General features: G+C 45.7%; 1 protein-coding gene across 4 annotated transcripts in view; it reads right to left on the reverse strand.

Annotated features, from left to right (window-relative positions):
* Positions 1-24,304, reverse strand: part of WDFY4 (WDFY family member 4) — a 173,296-nt gene that overhangs the window by 105,305 nt on the left and 43,687 nt on the right. For all 4 annotated transcript variants that reach the window (XM_060275113.1, XM_060275114.1, XM_060275115.1 and 1 more), the window contains exons 14-29: positions 20,003-20,217; positions 18,152-18,267; positions 16,616-16,823; positions 16,118-16,194; positions 14,541-14,759; positions 14,024-14,208; positions 11,350-11,581; positions 10,476-10,627; positions 8,154-8,265; positions 6,943-7,133; positions 5,207-5,359; positions 3,625-3,698; positions 1,872-2,033; positions 1,313-1,389; positions 836-935; positions 172-377 (exon numbers count right to left, since the gene is read on the reverse strand). In XM_060275113.1, coding sequence (XP_060131096.1) covers positions 172-377; positions 836-935; positions 1,313-1,389; positions 1,872-2,033; positions 3,625-3,698; positions 5,207-5,359; positions 6,943-7,133; positions 8,154-8,265; positions 10,476-10,627; positions 11,350-11,581; positions 14,024-14,208; positions 14,541-14,759; positions 16,118-16,194; positions 16,616-16,823; positions 18,152-18,267; positions 20,003-20,217 — 2,479 coding nt within the window. The remainder of the gene's footprint in view (positions 1-171; positions 378-835; positions 936-1,312; positions 1,390-1,871; positions 2,034-3,624; positions 3,699-5,206; positions 5,360-6,942; positions 7,134-8,153; positions 8,266-10,475; positions 10,628-11,349; positions 11,582-14,023; positions 14,209-14,540; positions 14,760-16,117; positions 16,195-16,615; positions 16,824-18,151; positions 18,268-20,002; positions 20,218-24,304) is intronic.

Raw genomic sequence — 24,304 nt, forward strand, 5'->3', positions numbered from 1 at the left:
ATGGGCAAAGCGACACCGGAAGTTGCGTCTACGCAACATCTGGTGTCGCGCGGCTGCCGGTCCCGGATTCTGCAGTCCAGGACTTGGCAGGTATGCTCTCCTAAACCCCTCAGAAATGGCAGAACATTCATCAGGCTTGACGTAACAAGAACAAGTATACGTAGGACCTACCCATCAAAAGATTCAGCCCCGCCGAGCTGTTCTCAAGCCAGAGGCCAGCCATCATCCCCTCTTTGAATTTATGCAGGAGTGTGCGATTGTGGAGAAAATGAAGTAGAAACTTCACAGCCAGCACAACTGTGCTTGGGTGTAGGTGACTTTGTGTGAACATCATGAACCAGTCAGGCCCCAGAGTCTGGAATACCTCTTCCTGGATCCTGTGTGGAAAACACCCTGGTTAAAAGACACCCCCTAGAGCAGGCACCCCCAAACCTCGGCCCTCCAGATGTTTTGGACTACAGTTCCCATCATCCCTGACCACTGGTCCTCTTAGCTAGGGATCATGGGAGTTGTAGGCCCAAACATCTGGAGGGCCGCAGTTTGGGGGTCCCTGCTCTAGAGACACAATTGGGAATGTTTGATTATTGTAAAGGGCCCTGTGCCCACGGTACTACATGGGTAATTCAGCAGGGCACTGGAAATTCAGCAGAGTTACAAGCTTCACAAAGCTCTCTGGCGCTCCACAGGGCAAAATTCAATATCACACTGTTACATTCGTTCCGTCAGGACCAGTGAAGGACCTTGGCATCTCGAATTTTAATAGCAGCCCGTGTGACACCAACATCTGGTGCCCCACCCCACCTCTCACCTTCCCCTGCCCCATAATCCTACTTACTCAGAGGAAAAACAAAGTTGATCGGAACGCATCATATCTAGCAGCATTCTCAGCAGCTGGTTTCGTAGCCAAATCATTTTTCCAGATGTTTGTCCTAAGCCTAAAAATCAGAAAACCAAAAACAGATGTGCATTAAGTTCTGAACAACCTGGTTTAATCTTATTTGTCCCCCCCCCCCCGGTGAGGCAAAAGTGAATTAGTTCCTAAAGGTTTGCAAGAGCTGAGAACTAAAGTTGAATATGAGAATTGTTTTACTTCTAAAAGAGCCACATTCTAAGGCAGCAATAGCCAACATGGTGCCCTCCAGATGCTGTCCCTTCTGCGCCCCTAGTGTGGACCCAACCCACTCATCCCTGCTGTGGTATCCTTGGCAACGGCCAAGCTGCATCACAGCAGCTGTGGAAATTCCTGGTGCTTCTCACTATTTCTTTGCGTAAATGGAACCTCTTGAATATTCAACACAGTGTCAGTCCTTACCATCTTCAGAGTCCGGGCAGGTATGGCTTTCATCCACAGAGGAAGGGTATAAAGTGTAAACCAAGAACAAGCCAACCCTTTCAAAAAAAGGGGGAAACCGTCAATTTTCAGTAACGTTACCAGTTCTGCATGACAACACTCAGCATGACAACACTTAGTGTGAGCTCAGAACACTGTTCTCATTGGCTAAAAAAATGTGATTAGTTGTTCACCACAGAATTTCTTAACATGGCACCCACTTTAATTCCTAATTAATTCGTGTTTCTTTGTTTCTGAAAAGTCACAGAACTTTTCCCTAGGAAATTGGGTGAAGATGCTCTCTGCCTTCCCTTTCTGTACTGCAAGTCAACTACGGTAGGAAGATGATCAGCACCCCTCAGCACAATGGGTGAACTGGGGAAGCGTTCATAACCCATCCCTCAAAAAAGAAAACTACAGAAAAACTGGTAAAAGACCCAAAAGGGGGGTTGCAAAGTTTAGGGTGATGTGTTTGTCTCAATCCTACTTCCTATGGATGCTTCCTGCCCCCACACACTTTGGGAAAGATGAATGATAATACCAATCAATATCTTTGATGCTGAAATGGCTGCGTAGCAAATGGGACAGTACTGTACAGATCCTGCCGATGCGAGGGCGTGTAATCTCAGGGTCACTGAAGAGAATAAATAGCCTGGGTACCATCTGCACCCGATGAGCAAGTTTCATATTCCAGCTTCCTTTTCTGTAACAGACAAAAGGATCACTAGCAACCTTTCCTGGAAGAAGAAGAAGAAGATGATGAAAACAACCAAATCTGCATTTCTCCTATACAATGCTCTACTTCTGGACCTTTGACCTCTGATGTTGCCTTGGCAACCCATCAAAAGACTGACAGGGAAATCAAATAGTTTTCAGTGTCAGCCAGGGGGATAAATTGTTGTCATCGTTTCACCTCTTGCTCTTTCCCTCCTCCCCTCGCGCCCATAACTCTTCTTTGATATTTGCCCTGACTTAAGAGAGTTCAAATCAAACAAAAGTATTGATTTCTGGAGCTGTACGTCAGTGGAAATAAATGCTTTTCTTAGAAAAGTCAGAAGAAAACATTATCAGGATCCTGGAAGACCTTTTAATGAGAAGGAAATAGAATTCACAGGTCTCCAATATGTTTTGAAATTACAAAAGAAGAGTGCGTACTTGAGATTTCTTGGCAGTTGTAAGGCATACCTGATATCTGTTCAATGTTCCTGAATATGCCCTTAAGAACATATCCCACGGGGTCTGTTTAAGTGTGAAGCTACAAATTATAGTAAACATGCATTTTTAAAAGCACTCTTAAGCTTCCGGTTATGTTCTGAAGTAACAATAGCCACATGAATCCTTTATCTCCATTCATGAACACTTTAAATTTTAATACTGTATTTTAATCTGTATTTTAATCAATTGTTTTTATGTTTTATTGTAATTCTGTTGGTGTCAGCCGCCCTGAGCCCAGTTTTTGACTGGGGAGGGCGGGGTATAAATAAAAATTTATTATTATTATTATTATTATTATTATTATTATTATTATTATTATTAAGATCAGCGTCCCCACCTGCTATTTGCCCTTGACCATATCCTTGGCAGTAAACAGCACTTCGGGGGACAAATAGCAATATAGGAGAGTAATTTCCAGTGGGAAACTAGCATGGGACCATGTTTCATAGTGGGACTTCACCCAGCTGCTTTTCTTTCAAACTAAAAACTGTTTGAATTTCATTTAATGGGTAGTTTGGCCCTAAGGTCCACCTAGCATGGTATGCGGCAGCTAGACTGGTGACTGGGAGCGGCCGCCAAGACCACATAACACTGGTCTTGAAAGATCTACATTGGCTCCCAGTACGTTTCCGAGCACAATTCGAAGTGTTGGTGCTGACCTTTAAAGCCCTAAATGGCCTCGGTCCAGTATACCTGAAGGAGCGTCTCCACTTCCATCATTCTGCCCGGACACTGAGGTCCAGCACCGAGGGCCTTCTGGCGGTTCCCTCGTTGCAAGAAGCCAAGTTGCAGGGAACTAGGCAGAGGGCCTTCTCGGTGGTGGCACCTGCCCTGTAGAACACCCTCCCAACAGATGTCAAAGAGGAAAACAACTACCAGTCTTTTAATGTTTCAGGCCTTCCCCTTTGCTCCACGAACAACAGCTGAGTTTAACTGAATGGAGGAAATGTGCATGACTGGAAGTTTGCAGTGGCTGAATTTGAACAAATTTTGTGGCTGCACCTTTATCCCACAAAATGTGTTGCATGTGTTTAGCCCCTGATTCCAGGCTCCATGAACATGCTGCCCAGCCCACATACCTTGAAGTTTGTAGGATTTCTGTTAGGTGTTCAAAGAGAGAAATCTCCATATTTTCAGGGGCACGGCACCAAAGCTGAAAGCCAAAAGGAACAACACTCAGAACTTTTGAGTGGCATGTTAGGTGCGCAACCGAGAATCCCATCCTAGGTTAACAATGTGTTGAACTCGAACGTCTGTGGCATATGAAGAATCCTTCCAAAGCATAAGGAGAGGAAGTTTGTTTCTGCAGTGTGCCCATTTTACAGGTAGAAAGAGGTGTTAAAAATTGAGCTGCTTATCTTCCCCTTCTGAATTTCGAAATGTCAGTTGGAATACCGGTATAACAAACCTGGCCGCAATCAGACTTTGAGCGGTACCAATCCAGAAACAACAGATCAGTGAGGCAGATGTAAAATGACTGTAACCAACATATCTCAGATTATGCGGACATGAACAAAAATGCAGGCATACTGGAACTCAGTCTTGGCAATGCCATTTGGCTACCGTGTTTCTCCGAAAATAGGCCATACCCCGAAAATAAGCCATACCCCGAAAATAAGCCATAGTGATAGGCAGTTTAACCTTGTAGGTTAAACTGTTAAACTGTACCATACTTAATAATAATAATAATAATAATAATAATAATAATAATAATAATAAGACATCCCCTGAAAATAAGCCACCGTGGGGTTTTTTTGAGGAAAAATAAATATAAGACGGTGTCTTATTTTTGGAGAAACACGGTAATCTACCATCAAGATATTGCACAAAAAGAAGATATGGTGATGATGGTTCATCTGCTAACTGTAGCAAGGGTGACAGTATGCCGAAACAGGAAAAATAATAACTGCCCCCTACAGGTAAAAAAAAAAAGGTAAAGGACCCCATGGTGGTTACATCCAGTCAAAGGCAGCTATGGGGTTGCAGCGCTCTTCTCGCTTTCAGGCTGAGGGAGCCGGCGTTTGTCCACAGACAGCTTTCCAGGTCATGTGGCCAACATGACTAAACCACTTATGGTGCTACGGAACACCATGACAAAACCAGAGTGCACGGAAATGCCGTTTACCTCCCCACTGCAGTGGTACCTACCGGGTATTTATCTACTTACACTGGCATGCTTTCACACTGCTAGGTTGGCAGGAGCTGGGGCCGAGCAACGGGAGCTCACTCCGTTGCAGGGATTCGAAATGCTGACCTTCCGATCGGCAAGCCCATGAGGCTCAGTGGTTTAGACCACAGCGCCACCCGCATCCTGTCCCCCTATAGATGCCTGGTTGACACATGTTTAGGATTTGGCATGCATGGCAAAGCTGACAAACTTAATTGCATGTTGCTCCATAAAAAATCATCACCTGTGCATAGAAAACTAGCATGTCAGGTCTGGGGTTGCCCCTTTCTCACTCACATCTAGTTGTCTAGATGGAAACCTATGCTTGTGTTCCGTTCATTAGGTAAACTTTGCATGCTGACCAAAATGGTGCAACCTGGACTCAGGTCATCAACCTCACTCAATGAGGCTTATAGGGAATGAGATTTCTTTCTATAGAGAGGGAGAAGCCCCCCCCCCAAACCCCCACTATGAAAGAGATTTGGCATCTTTACCTCAAAGCAGCAGACAATATGCTGGAATGCCTCCAAGTTCTTGATGGTGGGGGCCTCCAGGCTGATCTCAGTAATGCCCGCAATGGCGAAGACGAGTTGCAGAATTCTGCTGTTTAACAAATGGATCTTTCTTTTCAACAGGTATGCCAGGAGCTGCATATGGAAGGAGGAGGAATTCAGTTTGGTTCACAGTTTTAATGCAGACCGACCTCATTCACGCTTCCTGAAACAATATATGAATTTTGCAATGCAGTTCTCAACCGCCCCGCCCCCCCAAAAAAAATGTAGAACAAAAATGCTTCAATCAGGAGAAAGTGGATATAAAAATGCAGTACACTAGAAAGAACTGATAGCAAAAAGATATATATCTGGAAAAATTACATCCACAAATATGCACATCGGGGGGGAATGTGCACTAAAATGTCAATAATTTTTGTGAGAACTTTATTTTTTAAAAATTGCAAATTGATGTGGAAATGGGGCAAACTTATGATTGGAAAAATGGGAAACAGAAATATTGACAAATTTGTCTACTCCTAGACAAATAGGGGGTTATTCATTGAGGAACCCCTGAAGTATGACAAAGGTCAGACACTGCTCCCCACAACCATTACTAAATGAACCATCAAAAGCTGTTTCCACATTATTTCATCCTACATATATTTAACACACTCGTTATGTCTTTTATTTTAATCCCACTGAATCACGAAGGCTCGAGGCTGTTGAGACACCTCCCTGCTTGCAGTGTAACAAATACCATGGACAATGTGGATTGATATAAAAGTTAGAGTATGGAAGAATACGCTAAAAAGGGAGAGGCAGGTGCCCCCAAAGAGTGCGGGTGGGTATGGGGGGCACAGGTCTGCAGTCACAGTTGTAAATATTCAAAATGGGACCCCATGGAGGGGGTGGGGAGAAGTCGCAAGGTTCAGAGGAATCTCTGTACAGTGGCGCCTTGCAAGACGAAAGTTATTCGTTCCACGAGTCACTTCGTCTTGCGATAATTTCGTTTTGAGAAGCGCGGTTTGCCGCAGCAAAAAAAAAAAAACACCCCGCCGAAAAACTTCGTCTTGCGAGTCACCAAAAACATCGCAAAATGCTTTCGTCTTGCGAGTTTTTCGCCGCGCAAGGCATTGTATTTGGATCCATATAACTTTGTATTTGTAAAGCCAAATAAAAATGATTTCAAAAAAATAATAATCCATTTTTTAAAAAACAATTACAACACAGCATTCAATCGATTCATTCATATAATTTTAATCTACGAATGTTCATCTTTTGAGTGAGGTTTGGAGAAATCTATCTCAAGGCTTCAAAAGACTTTGGAGAAAAGCACCATGTGAATGATAAGGGAGACCACTGTTGCTGTCATAGCTGCCAAGTCTCCCGTATTCCCCGGGAAACCCCCGTTTTTCTAGCTGTTCTCAGCTGAAAAAACGGATTTTTTTTTGTTTCCCCCCGGTTTATTCTGGCGCAGCGGCCATTTTGGAACTGGGCGGAGCATGCTCAGAAGCGACTTTTGATGCAGCTCTGCCCAGTTCCAAAATGGCTGCAGTGCGACTTCTGGTGCGGCGGCCATTTTGGAACTGGGCAAAGCAGCATCATAAGTCGCTTCTGAGCATGCTCCGCCCAGTTCCAGTAGCTACTTCCGGTCTGCTACTTCCGGTCCGGTCCCTTAATTCTCCCACACGAACTTGGTAGGTATGGTTGCTGTGGAAAAGGACTTAGCATCTCACCTGGTACCCACCAATCTGTCTCATTAGATTTTCGCTCATTGCACTGCTGCAGAGAACGGAGTGCAAGACTTTGACAGCAGCGTACACAGTGTGGTCATCGTGGGCCATGGCAAGGAGACCCAGCATAATAGCAGGGCCTCCTATGTAGTTCAGACTGACAGCTGCTGGGCAGGACTGGAACACCCGGGTCCCTGTAAGGAAGGCAATAATAAAGTGAGAATAAAGTGAGGAGGCAAACTCACTGTAGTCCCATTCAGGGGGGGAAATCAAAAACACAGAAAGCAACAAGGAGAGAAAAAAAGGATTGGAAAGCCCAGCAGCAGAATCAGGTTTCTTTATTACATACAATTGTCCATCTTTCTAACAATGTAGTTACAGGAAGGAAACAAGTTAAAGGGGCCTCCAAGTTCTCTCACCCGCCAACAAAAACTAATAAATGAATAGAAAGAGAATGTACCTATGTGACACTAACACAAAATCTTTGCACATAGCCAAAGCTGTCATTAGAAACTTTGCAAAAAGTACCAGCGCTCAGACAGCACAGCTCAGCTCCCACTATCAAAATGTTCATTGATTGTATTGGTAAATTCCTCCTTATGAGTGCTTTGGGAAATTACATATGCAGCAAGAGCCTATGAAACATTGTCCTAGCTACCAAAAAAACAAAAAAAATTTTTAGTGATCTGCATAGGGTAAGAGGAAGAGTTAGGTGACCTGGACTTGCAGCTTTCAGCTGTCAAGGAAAGGCACGTCCCCCCCCCCAAAAAAAGTGGGGGTGGGTATGGGGGGGGGTCATGGGTCTGCAGTCACAGTTTGCCTAGACAGCTAGTTAGCGGGAAGTGTTATTGCTTATCGCTTGCACATTAGGAGCTGATGTAGCAGAGAGCTTCACCACTAAAGAATTACAATCCAGCCGCTTGTCCCCATTGGTCCAGGGGTGGTTGGGGCGTCGGCCAATCCTGTGTTGTCCTGACCACAGAATTGGTGCAGCAAAAAAATGTTTGTGTGCTAATTCAGTGGGAAAGACCCCTGCCACCTGTAGTCACCCACCAAATGAAAAAGGCTTTCACGTGATTTGTGGCGATGTTTAAAGGGCCTTCGGTCCTACAGCCCTCCTTCTGGTCAGACTTCTTTATTTTAGTTAGTTAGTTAGTTAGTTAGGCTATACTTCTTAACATATTTCACTGTTCATGGCCATCATTTCTGCTTACCGTACAAGCCTACAGCAACTGATCCAATAGTTCTTAAGGGACCTGCAAGTTTCCCTGCAGTATTTCGAGACATGAAAACTGGCGTTGTGCTGTCACGGGAAGAGAGCTCCAGCTGAAAAATACAGCAAGTTATTGTGTCACACAAGGCAGGTAAACAACAAGGATAATAATATTTTTGGGGGGGGGGGACCTCTTGAATGCCATATGATGGAGAAATTCAGAGCCGTTGACTACTCTGGTCCTATAAGGAAATAGCTTAAATGTTCTGGACTATTTTCCAAGATGCCAGTACACAGTCATACCTCGGGTTAAGTACGCTTTAGGTTGCGTACTTTCAGGTTAAGTACGCGGCGGACCTGGAAGTGTTTACTTCCGGGTTCCGCCGCGCGTGCATGCGCAGAAGCGTTCTGCACACTTCGCACACGCGCGCCATCGCCGCTCGGGTTAAGTACTTTTCGGGGTGTGGATGGCACCCCGGAACCAATTAAGTACTTAACCCAAGGTACCACTGTAGGCTTAAAGGCCTTGCTAGGATCTTGCAGAGGTTGGCAAATGCTTTCAACACCACACTGATGTTATTGGCATGCATGGATGCCTCAGCGGGACTACGGCTCCTGTGGCGCTCGGCTTCCCTTCATGAACAGAGCACATTCAGGAGTGCCTAATGCCTTTGCAAAACCTGCACACTTTATTCAGCCTCCCAGGTCACCGCTTCTGCCTCTGGTAAGTCCTGGAAACGATGCCTTATGAGGAATGGCTTAGGGAGCTGGGTATGTTAAGCCTGGAGAAGAGAAGGTTAAGGGGTGATATGATAGCCATGTTCAAATATATGAAAGGATGTCATATGGAGGAGGGAGAAAGGTTGTTTTCTGCTGCTCCAGAGAAGCGGACACGGAGCAATGGATTCAAACTACAAGAAAGAAGATCCCACCTAAACATTAGGAAGAACTTCCTGACAGTAAGAGCTGTTCGGCAGTGGAATTTGCTACCAAGGAGTGTGGTGGAGTCTCCTTCTTTGGAGGTCTTTAAGCAGAGGCTTGACAGGCATATGTCAAGAATGCTTTGATGGTGTTTCCTGCTCGGCAGGGGGTTGGACTGGATGGCCCTTGTGGTCTCTTCCAACTCTATGATTCTAAGTCATGTGAAGTGGGGAAGAGTTTGATTTGCAATACACAGGCTGCATTAGGACCTAATGCGCTGTTGTAGTCTCCTTGTCTCATATGTGGTAGTCAGGATGCCTGAGGCTCAGAACCAGAGGCTCGGGGGTTGTGACCTCAGAGCTCAAATGTGATGCCTTTTGGAGCAAGTCTAGCAGCTCAAAGCAATTACAAGAATATATATACCTGTATATACATATACCCCAAGTCTACACTTTTAGAGAAGGAGCTATAGCTCAAAGAAGAAGAAGAAGAAGAAGAAGAAGAAGAAGAAGAAGAAGAAGAAGAAGAAGAAGAAGAAGAAGAAGAAGAAGAAGAAGAAGAAGAAGAAGAAGGGGAGGAGTTTGGATTTGATATCCCGCTTTATCACTACCCGAAGGAGTCTCAAAGCGGCTAACATTCTCCTTTCCCTTCCTCCCCCACAACAAACACTCTGTGAGGTGGGTGGGGCTGAGAGACTTCAGAGAAGTGTGACTAGCCCAAGGTCACCCAGCAGCTGCATGTGGAGGAGCGGAGACACGAACCCGGTTCCCCAGATTACGAGTCTACCGCTCTTAACCACTACACCACACTGGAAGGGAACATGGGGGGGGGGGTGTCATCAAGACCAACCCCACCACATCATGTTTTTCTAACGATGCTCTAGTAGTGCATGTTCATTACCCGCTTTCCTGTGTGTTTATAAAAACAGTAGATTCAGATGCTCAAAAAATGTGCAGTTTAAATTTTAGAAGAGAAGCCCCCCAACCCTGTTTTGTGCCCAGGCTTCTGGCTTTCTCCCTGAAGAAAAAGCAAGCAAGCAAACAAACAAACAAACAAACAAACATGACTTTGGGTCAAACTGCTTCAGGTCAGACTTTGAGAACTGCCAGCTTTCACTCAGGCCTAAAGATTTCTGGGAAAGTCTCCTTTTTTAGAACAATGACAGACCCATGGCTGAATTTGCTAGATGTTCAAAGCAGCATCAATTTACTTGGGCCTTCAAACAAGCTAACTGGCTACATTTTTAGAATAAGAGTTATGCCTCGTTCGGCCACAGTGCTCTCTCTTTAAGGGACCTCTTCTGTGGTGGGTTATCCTACAGCCTCCTGTGTTCTGTGAAATTGTAAAAAAAAAAAATCTCTCATTTCACTGCTCAGCAAGAGGCCAAAAGGCACTAACTAACCTCTTTAGCGATCAGGCGACCATCCACCTCGCCATAGAAGTCTTTTATATTTTTGATCGTGGTGTAAGATGAGTTCATGACGTTGATTCCAAATGAAATCTTCTCCTGTGCTACCAAGGCTGCAGTCAGTACACTACTACAAGAGCTTGCGCCTAAGGACAACGCAAGGAGATGGCATACTCTCAGTGTGAGGGCAAAGCAATCATTTAGGTGATAAAGAAACCATTCCCTCCAGCATTGGTTATTAGAATATATCCCACCCCATCCTTCCCCATTCATATGTTGTAAAAAATTTAATTTGAAAAACCCAAATAAATAAATTTACCCCCCCAAAAAAAGTCAATTGCATTTTTAAGCCTCTGGCCTTTTCCTGACCTGTGGGGGCTCAGCACTTTCCTGCCCAGGGCAAGGTATAGCACAGGCATGTCCATCTCCCAAGAGACTGCGATCTACTCCCACTATATAAAAAAAACTGGCAGTGATCTACCCATTGGATTGACCAAAGTTGTTGAACTTTTGGGGGGAGGCTACACCAAAATAGTTGAGCTCTTTTTACAGAGCCAAAGTTGATGAATTCCCCCATTATTTTCGCTCCCCTCCCCGTTTGGGGTGTGTGTGATCGATCGGGACCGACCAGGACCGACCACAGAGGCCCCGCAATCGACCGGTAGATCACGATCATAGAATCATAGAGTTGGAAGAGACCACAAGGGCCATCCAGTCCAACCCCCTGCCAAGCAGGAACAGAACCACTTGGACATGCCTGGCATAGCCTATACAGAGGGCAGGCACTCAGCCAAATGGAGCTCTCTTTCTCTTCTGGTGGAAACCTTTAAAACAGTGGTGAAAAAGTGGCTGCGGGGACAGCTTTTACCTTTAAACCCCACCGCTTGGAAGTTGCTGCAGTATCTTGGACCAAGGCTGGCAATACGTTGCAGAGTTCCCACGGAGAGAGCTTCTTCAAACAAATGCATCGGGCCCTGGCACCAAGTCAAGGAGCTCTTCTGTTTCCAAATCCGCGGGGTAGCCACATAACCGTAGACATCGATAAAGGAAGATGGGTCCATGGAGACAAAGCTCCCTGGGAGAGGCTGGATGTAGTGCATCTGCAGCAGGGGGGAAAAGGAACTGCTGAATGACTATGCTACATTTGGGTAGCTGTAAGACTAGTGGACCCAGGTGGCGCTGTGGTTAAACCACTGAGCCTAGGGCTTGCTGATCAGAAGGTCGGCGGTTCGAATCCCTGTGACGGGGTGAGCTCCCGTTGCTTGGTCCCAGCTCCTGCTAACCTAGCAGTTCGAAAGCACGTCAAAATGCAAGTAGATAAATAGGAACCGCTACAGCGGGAAGGTAAACGGCGTTTCCATGTGCTGCTCTGGTTTGCCAGAAGCGGCTTTGTCATGCTGGCCACATGACCTGGAAGCTATACGCCGGCTCCCTCGGCCAATAATGCAAGATGAGCGCGCAACCCCAGAGTCGGTCACGACTGGACCTAATGGTCAGGGGTCCCTTTACCTTTACCTAAGACTAGTGGTGCTCTTCGCAAGAAATGGTGCTGATTACTCTGAGCTATACATATTTCAGTCTTTCTTTACATATGTACAAAGGCAGCAGACATCATTCAGCCATCCGTACTGTCGTACTCAGATCCGGGAAGGAACTTTTGGCGGCTTTTTCCTCCAACATAAAAGCTTAGGGAGCCCCTAATCTCCCCCTCTGCTTTCTACATTTCAACTCCCACCTCTCACTTGCTTACCTTCCAAGTCCCGGACTGCAGAATCCGGGACCGGCAGCCGTGTGACACCGGAAGTTGCGTCAACGTAACTTCCGGTGTCGCTTTGCCCTTCTATGGGCACCCAAAATGGCCGCCGGCGGCTTCAAAAGTAGCTTCTGTGCATGACCGAAAGTACGTCGACACAACTTCCGGTGTTGTCCCACCCATCTATGGGCACCAAAATGGCCGTCGCCACCACCGAAAGTCACAGCTACGCACTTCCAGTCATGCGTAGATGCGACCTTTGAAGCCGGCAGCAGCCATTTTTTGTGCCCATAGAAGGGCAAATCAGAAAGGAAAAAAATGGCCACCGGCAGGAGAAAATAACGGAGAAAAACGGGAGATGAAGTGATACGGGGGACCACCGGGAAAAGGTAAGTAAAAACGGGGGTTTCCCGGGGAAAACGGGAGACTTGGCAGCTATGCCCTTGCCGACGACCTGGGTAGCCTCCCCTTATGTTCCCAAGCTGGTGGAGCGGTCTTGGGGCTCCAGCTCAACATCCGCGAGCCCTTTCACTCCGTGGTTGCTTCCTGCCATTTCCTGTCCTTCTCCTTCCAGCTGTTCCTGCCCAGCCTCCTCCCTCTCTCCTCTCAAAGTGCTGCTGGGCAGTGCTGTGACAGTAGCTCAGTCACCTTCCCCTGGAACTCAGATCTAGGCTAGGCGAGAACCCTTCTCTTCGATATCTAATTTTCTAGGGTTTTATTTTTATTTTTGTAGGAGCATTCAGTTTTGTGAGTGGCCACCCTGCCAACACTGGCCGTGAGCAAGTTCTAGCCAAAGGATGGAGGAGCCAGTCAGAAAGCAGGACTGAGGGACAACCTCGGACCCTCGGGAGCCCCCTAGATTGCCCCCTGATTGGAACACATGGTGATCTGGGGGGAGGGGGAGGATTCCATCTCTGCCGCATTAAGCAGTTGGTCCCCTACCTTACTCAACCCGATCTGGCCAGTGATCCATGCGATGGTCACCTCTAGACCTGATTGTTGTAACTCGCTCTACACGGGGCTGCCCTTGAAACTGACCCAGAAACTCCAGCGGGTGCAGAATGCCACGGCGTGACTCCTTACGGGGTCCCAGCCGCGGGATCACATTCATCCAGTGCTTTACCAGCTGCACTGGCTCCCGGTGGAGTACAGGATCAAGTTTAAGGTGCTGGTTTTGATCTTTAAGGCCTTATGCGGCTTAGGACCCTCGTACCTACGGGACCGCCTCTCCCGGTATGTCCCTCAGAGGACATTAAGGTCCACAAATAATAACATACTCGACCAGGACCAGGACCAGGGCCTTCTCAGTACTGGCCCCGACCTGGTGGAATGCTCTGTCTCAGGAGACTAGGGCCCTGTGGGATTTGTCATCTTTTCGTAGGGCCTGCAAGACAGGGCTGTTCCGCTTAGCCTTCGGACTGATGCAGTCTGACCCCGGGGTTACCCTCCCCTAAGGTTTTATCTTATAATGGTTTTATCTTACTTGTAGAATTTTAATTTTAAAATGGAATTTTAACATTTGTATTAATCTGCATTTTAATTGAATTGTTTCTTTCATACCTGCGTTGATTATTTTTGTTGTTAGCCGCCCTGAGCCCGGTCTTGACTGGGAAGGGCGGGGTATAAATAAAATTATTATTATTATTATTATTATTATTATTATTATTATTATTATTATCTAAATTGCCCTTTGCTCCAATCGAGAAGTTTTTTCCGGGAAGAAAGCAGCGGGGCGAGAGGCAGCGTGGATAAGCCCTGGGCCAATCTCAGCTGAGCACAAAGTGATTACCTTCGCAGAGCCAACTCTCTGCCCGTTGACATAGGCTGAAGTGGTGCAGGTCTGTTTCGTTTCTTTTGCCACGGTCACCGCCAGATGGTGCCACTGCCTGGTCACTAGCAGGTTGGCGCATCTGAACTGGACTTGAGATAAGGCAGAGGACCGCCCAAGGTCTCCAAATTCAGGTTCCATCATGTCTGCAACGGCAGAAGCTAGCAAGTCATTCACAACAAATACAAGCGTGTAAACATTCCAACAAAAGTACTAGATGCCATGAAAGCACTTGATTCCTATTTATTGTCAGTGAATATTAGGATTCCTCAGTGACTGCAATTCATTGTGGATTATTTCCTAATACACTTTTACCCTTTGACAGGTCCACCACATATGAAAGAACGTTCCCTCCACCTTTTTGCATCTCCAGCACTTATCTGATTCAGTCTTAAACATCTTAGCAAGCTTATTTCTTTTGCATTTTCCACTCATGGGCCGCTCATGGGCCCTGACCCTGACCCTACACAGGCCTTACCTAGGGCCTGGAATGTCACTTCCTCAGTGGAGATGGTCAGGCAACCATCCACGGGAGAAAAGCTCACGGCAAAGCAGACAAATTCTTCTTCTGTCCTCGCCATGTGACGCACCAGCGTGAGGAACCGGAGTGGGTGGCCACTGTGAACAGAGCCCAACTTGCTGACCAGGAACCAGGAGGAGAAAGTCAGGCCATCCAACGGGGGGAACGGCCTGGGGCCTAGAGAACCAGAAAGGAAGGTTGCAAGTCAAGTGCTACCAATAGTGATGCGCTTGGACTGTCCTGGCTGCAGGTAGCGCAAAGCTATCCCGAGGCACAAGGAAATGCGTCTGCCTCCAGGAGCTTTAATGTCAGGGGAGCACAGCCTCACTTTCCACACAGGAGAAGTGGAGGACCTGATTGGAGGGCACTGAACAGGTTTATTCTCTTGGCTGGGGGAGGAGTGCTCCCTAAAGTATCAACCTGTGAAGCATGCCTTCCCATCCCTGTCTCCTTCAATGACCTCCCCTGAATTATTTGAATTAATGTACGGTCAGGATGCAAGTTGATAAATAGGGGCCCTTATGCTTTAACACCTGTAAAGTGTAGGGGGTGGGTCATAGCTTAGTGGCAGAGCACAAGGTGCCAGGTTCAATCCCTGGCATCTTCAGGTAAGGCTGGGAAGCATGCCTGCCTGCAACCCTGGGGAGCCATTTCTAGTCAGTGTCAACAATACTGGACTGAATGGTCTGGCATTGAACAAGGCAGCTCCTTATGCTTCCAATTGAGTATGCTTCCCCTACACTTTACAGGTGTTGAAGCATAAGGGGCCCTATTTATCAACTTGCATCCTGACTGTACATTAATTCAAATAATTCTGGGGAGGTCGGTTAGACATTATCCAGCCGATAAAAAGGTAAAGGACCCCTGGGCTGTTAAGTCCAGTCAAAGGCGGCTATGGGGTTGCGGCGCTCATCTTGCTTTCAGGCCAAGGGAGCCAGCGTTTGTCCACAGGCAGCTTCCTGGGTCATGTGGCCAGCATGACTGAACCGCTTCTGGCGCAACAAGACACTGTGACAGAAGCCAGAGCGCACGGAAACGCTGTTTACCTTCCTGCCGCCGCGGTGCCTATTTATCTACTTGCACTGGTGTGCTTTTGAACTGCTAGGTTGGAAGGAGCTGGGACAGAGCAACTGGAGCTCATCCCGTCGTGGGGATTCGAACCGCCAGCCTTCCGATCAGCAAGCCCCAGAGGCTCAGTGGTTTACACCACAGCTCCACCTGCTTCCCTGTGCCAGCCGATAGATGGCCAGGAAAAAGAAGGTGCTGCTCTTCCTTTGCTTCCTGCTCCTTCCCAGTCAGCTCCCTCCCCACATTCTAATAATAATAATAATAATAATAATTTATTATTTATACCCCGCCCATCTGGCTGGGTTTCCCCAGCCACTCTAGGCGGCTTCCAACAGCAAAAATAAAATACAGTAATCTATTAAACATTAAAAGCCTCCCTGAATGGTTGGAGGGTGTAGATCATGTGGGTAGTTTTAAGTCCTTCTCACAGTCTGCACCAGACTTTAAGTTCACCTGGAAATATTTACCTTTTCCAGTTCCTCCCAAGATGGAGGATTCAGCGTTGGGGCCAAGAACAGTAGACAATGCTGGAAGAAACAGACAGCTGGAAAAGCACAGAAAGACAAGACAATATTGGTATCTCAGTAGATATTTGTGGGGCATAGGAATTCGTTCATTATTATTTTTTTCAAATTATATAGTCCGGTCTACCACATGGTCTGAGGGACGGTGGACCGGCCCATGGCTGAAAAAGGTTGCTGACCTCTGCTATAAATTATCACAGGGTAGAATCGAGAAACCCTTAGCCATGGAATTGCCATGCATTTGACCCATGACCTGTTTTGTTCCCATAAATAGGCAATTTGTCTGCAAGCTGGCAAAGTGACAGGAATGCAAAAGAGGGAAATGTAATGTAATGCCACAATGAAACTGTGTGCCATTCTTGCAAACTGAACGAAAAATATACGGGGCCGAAGACAGAGGGTGTTAGTGCCAAGCTAGAGAAGCACAAGCAAATGTGGTACCCGTATCCTTCCAGGGACATGTCAAATTCCACAAATGAAGGTGCCAGGCAGGCATGATGGGAATCCAGGCTGCGTGGCGTCGTCATGGAGACCAGGCTCATGGCTGCCTGGAGAGCTACGGCGGAGCTGTTGGATATCCAGGATGCGTCTGAGCCCAGGGAAGCCCGATGAAGATTTGGGGAACCGTTCATTATAGTGACTTCGGAACCTATAACGGCAAACACATAGTGCCATGCATTCCATTATGGATCTTGAGTTCTGCCTCCAAGGGAGAACTTCTGAGAGGTGCAACTGGAGGAAGAAGAAATGTAGCTGAAGGAACACAGCAAAGCATTCCACGACTGGGAGATAGGACTGTGATCTGAGGGCTAATCTGTACAACCAGTGCTATTTTTCTTTTAAAAAAGAGGTGCCAGAGCTCACCATGAACTTCTCTCTTGTTCTCCTAGAACGTAAAAAGGTATAACAGGGGGGGGGGGGTAAAGGACCCCTGGACGGTTAAGTCCAGTCAAATGCGACTATGGGGTGCTGCGCTCACCTCGATTTCAGGCCAAGGGAGCCGGCGTTTGTCCACAGACAGCTTTCCGAGTTATGTGGCCAGCATGACTAAACCACTTCTGGCAGAACAGAACACTATGATGAGTGCCCAGAGTGTATACCTGTCGAGCTGCTGTCAGAGAAATAAGGGACCGGGCCGGAAATAGCAGACCGGAAGTAGCGCTGCCGCCATTTTGGAACTGGGCGGAGCATGCTCAGAAGTGACTTTTGATGCTGCTTTGCCCAGTTCCAAAATGGCCGTCATGCCAGAAGTCGCACTGCAGCCATTTTGGAACTGGGCAAAGCAGCATCAAAAGTCGCTTCTGAGCATGCTCCACCCAGTTCCAAAATGGCTGCCGCGCCAGAATACACCGGGAAGAAACAAAAAAAATCCGTTTTTTCAGCTAGGAACAGCTGGAAAAAACAGGGATTTCCTGGGGGAAACAGGAGACTTGGCAGCTATGCCAGAGTGCACAAAAATGCTGTTTTCTTTCCTGCCACAGCGGTACCTATTTATCTACTTGCACTGGCATGCTTTCAAACTGCGAGGTTGGCAGGAGTTGGGACAGAGCAACGGGAGCTGACAGGCAAGCCCAAGATGCTTGGTGGTTTAGATCACAGCGGCACCCGCTCCCTATGGCAAAACAGTTTATTTTCAATCTAGTTTGCTTGAAAGTAAAAAGACAGTAACTTATCTAATACAGGCATGGCTACACATCAGCTAATTGCTATTGCAGTTTTGAAAGCGGCACGTTCCTATTTTCATTGGAGAAATGTTGGAGGGTATGATATAGGCTCTGTTACATTAGGCAGGGCATAAGAAAGTAAGAAAAGCCCTGAAGGACTGGACCAAAAGCAAATCCATTTCAGCAACATGAAGCCTACCTTCATGTTGCCATCATCCATGGAAATACCACAACTGCTGCCAAAGAACTGTCAGGAAGCCAGATAGCTCCCACCCAAAAATGCCAGTCAGATAGCTCCTTGGCCAGGACTCACCTTCATTCCAAGATGCATGACAGGAGCCACTTCTGCGACAGAGAGAAGTTGTGGGTGGGCTTACACCGGGCCCCGATGCTACGGGCAGCCATGTTGTCCTGAGGCAAAGAAACTGTCTGAAAAAGGCAAGTCAAAGAAAGTAAGATTTGGCTCACATGACCAAGCAAAAGCAACAGGAACATTTGCGCGAGGCAGCCGAACCCAGTAAAAATATAGCAGCTGCCAACATCTGCCTGCCTCCACTCTTCCGGAGGGAGCCAGAGTTGCTGCTCTTCCTCAGTGACAGATGGTCAGAGGGCAAAAAACAGTTATCAACACACGCCACTTCAATTGTACGCCATGGTTCCATTGCACTAAACATATTAGTTTAAATACTGTATAGCTTAGCTACAGCTTCAGCCTGTCAGTTTTAGTGAGAAGTGTATTCAGTTCAGCTAATCCAGATCTGAAATCTAAGCATGCTACTAAGTAAGGCACGTGCCAGCAAAAAATATATATACATTTTAGCTGTGTATATACTTGGAAGCTTCATTTTATATCTATAATAAGTATGCTTATCCATTGGGACTGATCGTATATATATATATATATATATATATATATATATATATATATATATATATATATATATAAATTTTTATTGATTTTATACAACAAAGAAAGACATACATAAACATATTCTACCCTCTTCTCTCCCGCCTCCACGAGCCCCCCTCTGCCACAAGAGAGCCCCATGAACAGAGAACAGTCGAAGGCAGTCCATTATGTAGTTGAGTTTCTCCCCACCCCACTCCTCCCCCCCGAGCCCCTCTGACACCAGAGGCCCCAGGATGGCAAGGAAAGGTAGAGGCGAGTATCCACCCAACTAGTTTTCCATAATTGCCTTGAAAATGAAAACAAAAAAGAAGAAAAAAGAACAAAAAGAAAAATAGGAAAACCAAAAAGGGAAGAAAAAAACACTCATCTTATTTTAAATCCCTTGGCAATATCTTAGTGACTTCCTCATATCCCCTCTTCCTGGTTGTTCATAATTTCTATTTACTAATTTTAGCAGATTTCTTCATTCCAATTTCAATTCTTATTCTTGAGCACCCATTCCAATGTCTACCACATTCCCCCTGTCCACCCTCCACAGGCCCCCTCCTGCCACGAGGGAGTCCATTGGGACTAATCTTAAATTGGTAGCCGAAGCAAGCAGTGCTGGAAAAATTAAGCATGTTTTAGATTATTATTATAACAGGCTTCTTTAGTTTTTGTTCTGTTGGCTTTTGGACTTTAAAGTGCAATTATTGATTTGTTTCATAAATGCAGATTAATCAAATATAGCATGAAAGGACGCCAAATAACTTTGGTCCGCTCTCAGGCCTCGTGGTTTGCATTAGCACAAATTGAGAAATGCCATCTTCTGGAAAGGACACCATTCTGAACGCGGTTGTCAACTTCTGTGCTTCCAACAACAGATTTTTCATAACATGCAGACCATGGGTAGGCAAACTAAGGCCCAGGAGCCAGAGCCGGCCCAATCGACTTCTAAATCCGGCCCACAGATGGTCCGGCAATCAGCGTGTTTTTACATTAATAGAGTGTGTCCTTTTATTTAAAATGCATCTCTGGGTTATTTGTGGGGCATAGGAATTCATTCATTATTATTTTCAAAATATAGTCCGGCCCCCCACAAGGTCTGAGGGACAGTGGACCGGCCCCCTGCTGAAAACGTTTCCTGACCCCTGATGCAGACAGAGCATCTCCTAAACATCTTAGCTGCAAAGAGGGTTCAGTCCCCCTTTGCCTCAAGAGGAGATGGCCACAAACCCATAATGTTCCATTACCAAAACCCCTGGAAGGCAGTACCTTAAGACACTGGGCTCAATTGACTGGGACGCAAGTTTCTCAAAGAGTCTGATTAGAGGCAGATGCAAGGGGTTGTTGTCATTGTGCAGGACCTCTAAGCAGGAGGCAACAAGAGCGTTCAGCATGCCAGCCCCACACGCCACTTGGCGATTCTTCTCCATCTTCATCAAGGACTGGATGTGATTGGCCACAGCATATTGGATTTCCCATGATAGCTGAAACAACCGAGGGGAGGGAACAGACAGAACGAATATGAGGGGCTTGCCACGGCTGCTGCCAGGTTGCTAACAGCTAAAAATTGGAAAGGGGACATTGTCCCCTCAACAGAGGACTGGTTAAACAAATTATGTGAATTTATAGAGCTGGCCAAAATGACAGCAGCCATTAGACTTCAATCAAATCAGAAACTCAAGAAGGAATGGGTCTGTTTGGAAGAATATACAGTATGACAAAACATCGTTCCAAAACAAATTTATTGATAGGCACTGATTAAGTTCGTAAAGCTAAGAAAAAATTATCGTAAGATTGTTCTTGGGATTAGAAGAGGAGGAGTTTGGATTTGATATCCCGCTTTATCATTACCCTAAGGTGTCTCAAATAGGGACACGGGTGGCGCTATGGGTTAAACCACAGAGCCTAGGGCTTGCCGATCAGAAGGTTGACGGTTCGAATCCCCGTAACGGGGTGAGCTCTCGTTGTTCGGTCCCAGCTCCTGCCCACCTAGCAGTTCGAAAGCACGTCAAAGTGCAAGTAGATAAATAGGTACCGCTACAGCGGGAAAGTAAACAGCATTTCTGTGCGCTCCTCTGGTTTGCCAGAAGCGGCTTTGTCATGCGGGCCACATGACCTGGAAGCTGTACACCGGCTCCCTCGGCCAATAATGCGAGATGAGGGCCACAACCCTAGAGTCGGTCACTACTGGACTGGTCAGGAGTCCCTTTATCTTTAAGGAGTCTCAAAGCAGCTAACATTCTCCTTTCTCTTCCTTCCCCACAGCAAACACTCTATGAGGTGAGTGGGGCTGAAAGACTTCAGAGAAGTGTGACTAGCCCAAGGTCACCCAGCAGCTGCATGTGGAAGAGGGGAGACGCGAACCCGGTTCCCCAGATTATGAGTCTACCGCTCTTAACACCACACTGGTAATTAATATATATAACACAATGATAAGTTAAAAAATATATCAAAAGATGTCCATCTGTGGTGGAGGGAAGTCACAATAATAGAAATAAGGAAACTATATATTCATACAGTACACATGTTTATTAATGAAATAGATACAAAATGGAATGTACTGATGAAAATGGGAATCTACAAATGAAATATTTGATACTCTATATTTTGTATATTCTATATTCTATTATATAGTAACTAAATAAACACTCAATAATTTTTTTTAAAAAAAGAATATGAGGGGCTTGCTAATTTCTCCAAGGGAAGCCTGCACTCTCATGGGATATGCATAAGCTAGAGATGAATCAGAATCAATAAAAAAGGGGCAGCATTTGTCAGATTCTCCAAATCTGAAAGCTGGACTTGAATGAAGAAACCTCACCCTGGAATTCAACATCCAGCTTCGGAATAAAAATTTGAAATTTGCTTGTAGTGATGGCTAGGATTAATGAATGCGGTTCATAGAAAGTTATTAGATTCTGTTTCAAGGCAGCTGTCAAATACAGATTATAATTCCCTGCCTGCTGTCAGATAGTATCAAACCTTCACAGCCATAAGTCAGGTTTCATAAAAAGCTAGCTGCTATTCCATGCCAGCTATCATATTATAGTCCTACTGGGATCTGAACGCAAATGTTGGATGCCGCAGATTGAATATTTCGTTAATGTTAACACTTATTTTCACCATCAGAATTCGCAGAAGAGAATTTTTAGAAGTTTTGTCTCAAATTTGTTCTAGCTCCAGCAGAGGACCATGTACGATAAGGACAATGAATGGAGAAGGAATGTGGCCTAGAAAGAGTCCCGGAGGCCACAGAGAGAAACCTGGGTGGGCATAATTGGCCCTCAAGTCTGAGTTTTCCTACAGGCTATGTGGTAGCATTTTGGTCTAAACCACTGAGCCTCTTGGGCTTGCCGATCATCATACGGTCAGCAGTTCGAATCCGCACAATGGGGTGAGCTCCCATTGCTCCGTCCCAGCTCCTGCCAACCTAGCAGTTCAAAAGCACACCAGTGCAAGTAGATAAATAGGTACTGCTGTGGTAGGAAGGTAAACGGCGTTTCCATGCGCTCTGGTTTCTATCACAGTGTCCTATTGTGCCAGAAGCAGTTTAGTCATGTTGGCCACATGACCTGGAAAAGTTGTTTGTGGACAAACGCCGGCTCCCTCGGCCTGAAAGCAATGATGAGCATCGTACCCCATAGTCAAATTCGACTGGACTTAACCATCCAGGGGTCCTTTACTTTTACCTGTTTTTTCCTTTTAAAAAAACCTTTATAGGCTATGCACATCTAATTACCTCAAATTACAGCCTACTAAACTTCCCCTTGGGAAGCAAATCTAATCTAGCTGGGTCACAAAACATGAAGAAAAGAGAGCTATCAAACTGCGCGGTATCGTGGTCAATTAATCAGAATTTCCTACTATAGCTAGCTGAATACATATTATAGCTACATATACTTGAGAGAAAAGTGGCAAAATTTATGGCAAGTTTCCTCGCATTAACTGTGCGAAGAACAAATCCCATGTCACTTTGCAGAAATGATTTGCCTTGCTGTGCATATTTTTGGCAAAGAGGGTATGTTTCAATGGTCTTTTCCTACTCTTGGAAATTTGTAAATGTTGCCGAAAATCTAAAAAAGAAAAGAAAATGGTCGAGGCATGGTGGGATTTTTAATAATATAAAAGGTAAAGGGGTAAAGGGACCCCTGACCACATTAGGTCCAGTCGTGACCGACTCTGGGGTTGCAGCGCTCATCTCGCATTATTGGCCGAAGGAGCCGGCGTACAGCTTCCAGGTCATGTGGCCAGCATGACAAAGCCACTTCTGGCAAACCAGAGCAGCACATGGAAACGCCGTTTACCTTTCTGCTGTAGCGGTTCCTATTTATCTACTTGCATTTTAATGTGCTTTTGAACTGCTAGGTTGGCAGGAGCTGGGACCAAGCAACGGGAGCTCACCCTGTCACAGGGATTCGAACCGCCGACCTTCTGATCAGCAAGCCCTAGGCTCAGTGGTTTAACCACAGCGCCACCTGGGTCCCTTTTAATAATATAATAATGAACTATTATTGCTATATCTTTGGTCTCTTCCCAGTCCTGAGTAGAGACTATGCTGCAGCTGCAACATTATACGAGGTCAACAATATACGGCTTCTTATCGCCAGCCTGACAATTCTTCTGTTTGGGACTGTACAGCTAGGGTGGCACCAGGCCACAAGTACATGGCAGATGAGCTGGATTTGAATGGGTTAATGACTAGTTCAGGCCAGCCCTAGAGAAACAGACTGAAATTGCTCAAAGCCCAAATGGGCTCTTCTCCATCTCTAAGAGTTTTTTCACAAGAACTCTTAAGGGATCGTGTTCTCCAATTCTCCAAGAACTGAGAGAGCATCTTAATCTAGATATTTTAAAGTAGCTTCTAATGCTTTTTTGTGCTTTAAATATTGCACTTCCTAATAATTATTTCAGTGGGGGGGAAAGCAAGGTCAAGAAAAGAAAAGAAAACCTATGTTGATCTTGGCTAAGTAAACAAGTAATCTCCCAAATAAATTCAATATGGCCATAATGGAGTACAAGGAATTGATTGTTCTCATTATGACAGCAGTCCTGCCAATAACAAGATTGCCTCGTTTTGAATAAAATGTGCTGTTTTCAGGGATGCTCATTCCAGTAAAAAGGGGGTTTTAGTGAAAAAAAAATTAATGGTGGCAGGAAACTAGTCTCTCTTTCCCCAGCTTATGGATTGATTTTCCTACAAATCACTCCCACAATTCGTCAGGGATACAGGAAGTGCAATTAGAAATCAGCAGACGAGCTCACAACTTTGCATGAGGGTGAAGTCTAAGGGCAACAGTGTCACTCAGCAACATGCCATATACTTTTAAGTAGTTTTCGTCTCCTCCTTTCCACTGCAATTCACAACTTTATAGCGTTGGGAACCATACTTTTGCTTCTCTACGCTGCAGATCCTATGAATGTAATGCTCTCGTTTATTCCCATTGCATTCAGATCCATACATTTGAAAGCTTTTGGGGATTATGAAACATGATATAAATATTCTAAATTAATAATATTTCCTCTTGAACTTGTGCTTTCAGTTTGGAATGCTTAAGGAATTTGATCTGTGTG

This window comes from Zootoca vivipara, chromosome 5, assembly GCF_963506605.1.
Source record: "Zootoca vivipara chromosome 5, rZooViv1.1, whole genome shotgun sequence".
NCBI classification, from domain to species: Eukaryota; Metazoa; Chordata; class Lepidosauria; order Squamata; family Lacertidae; genus Zootoca; species Zootoca vivipara.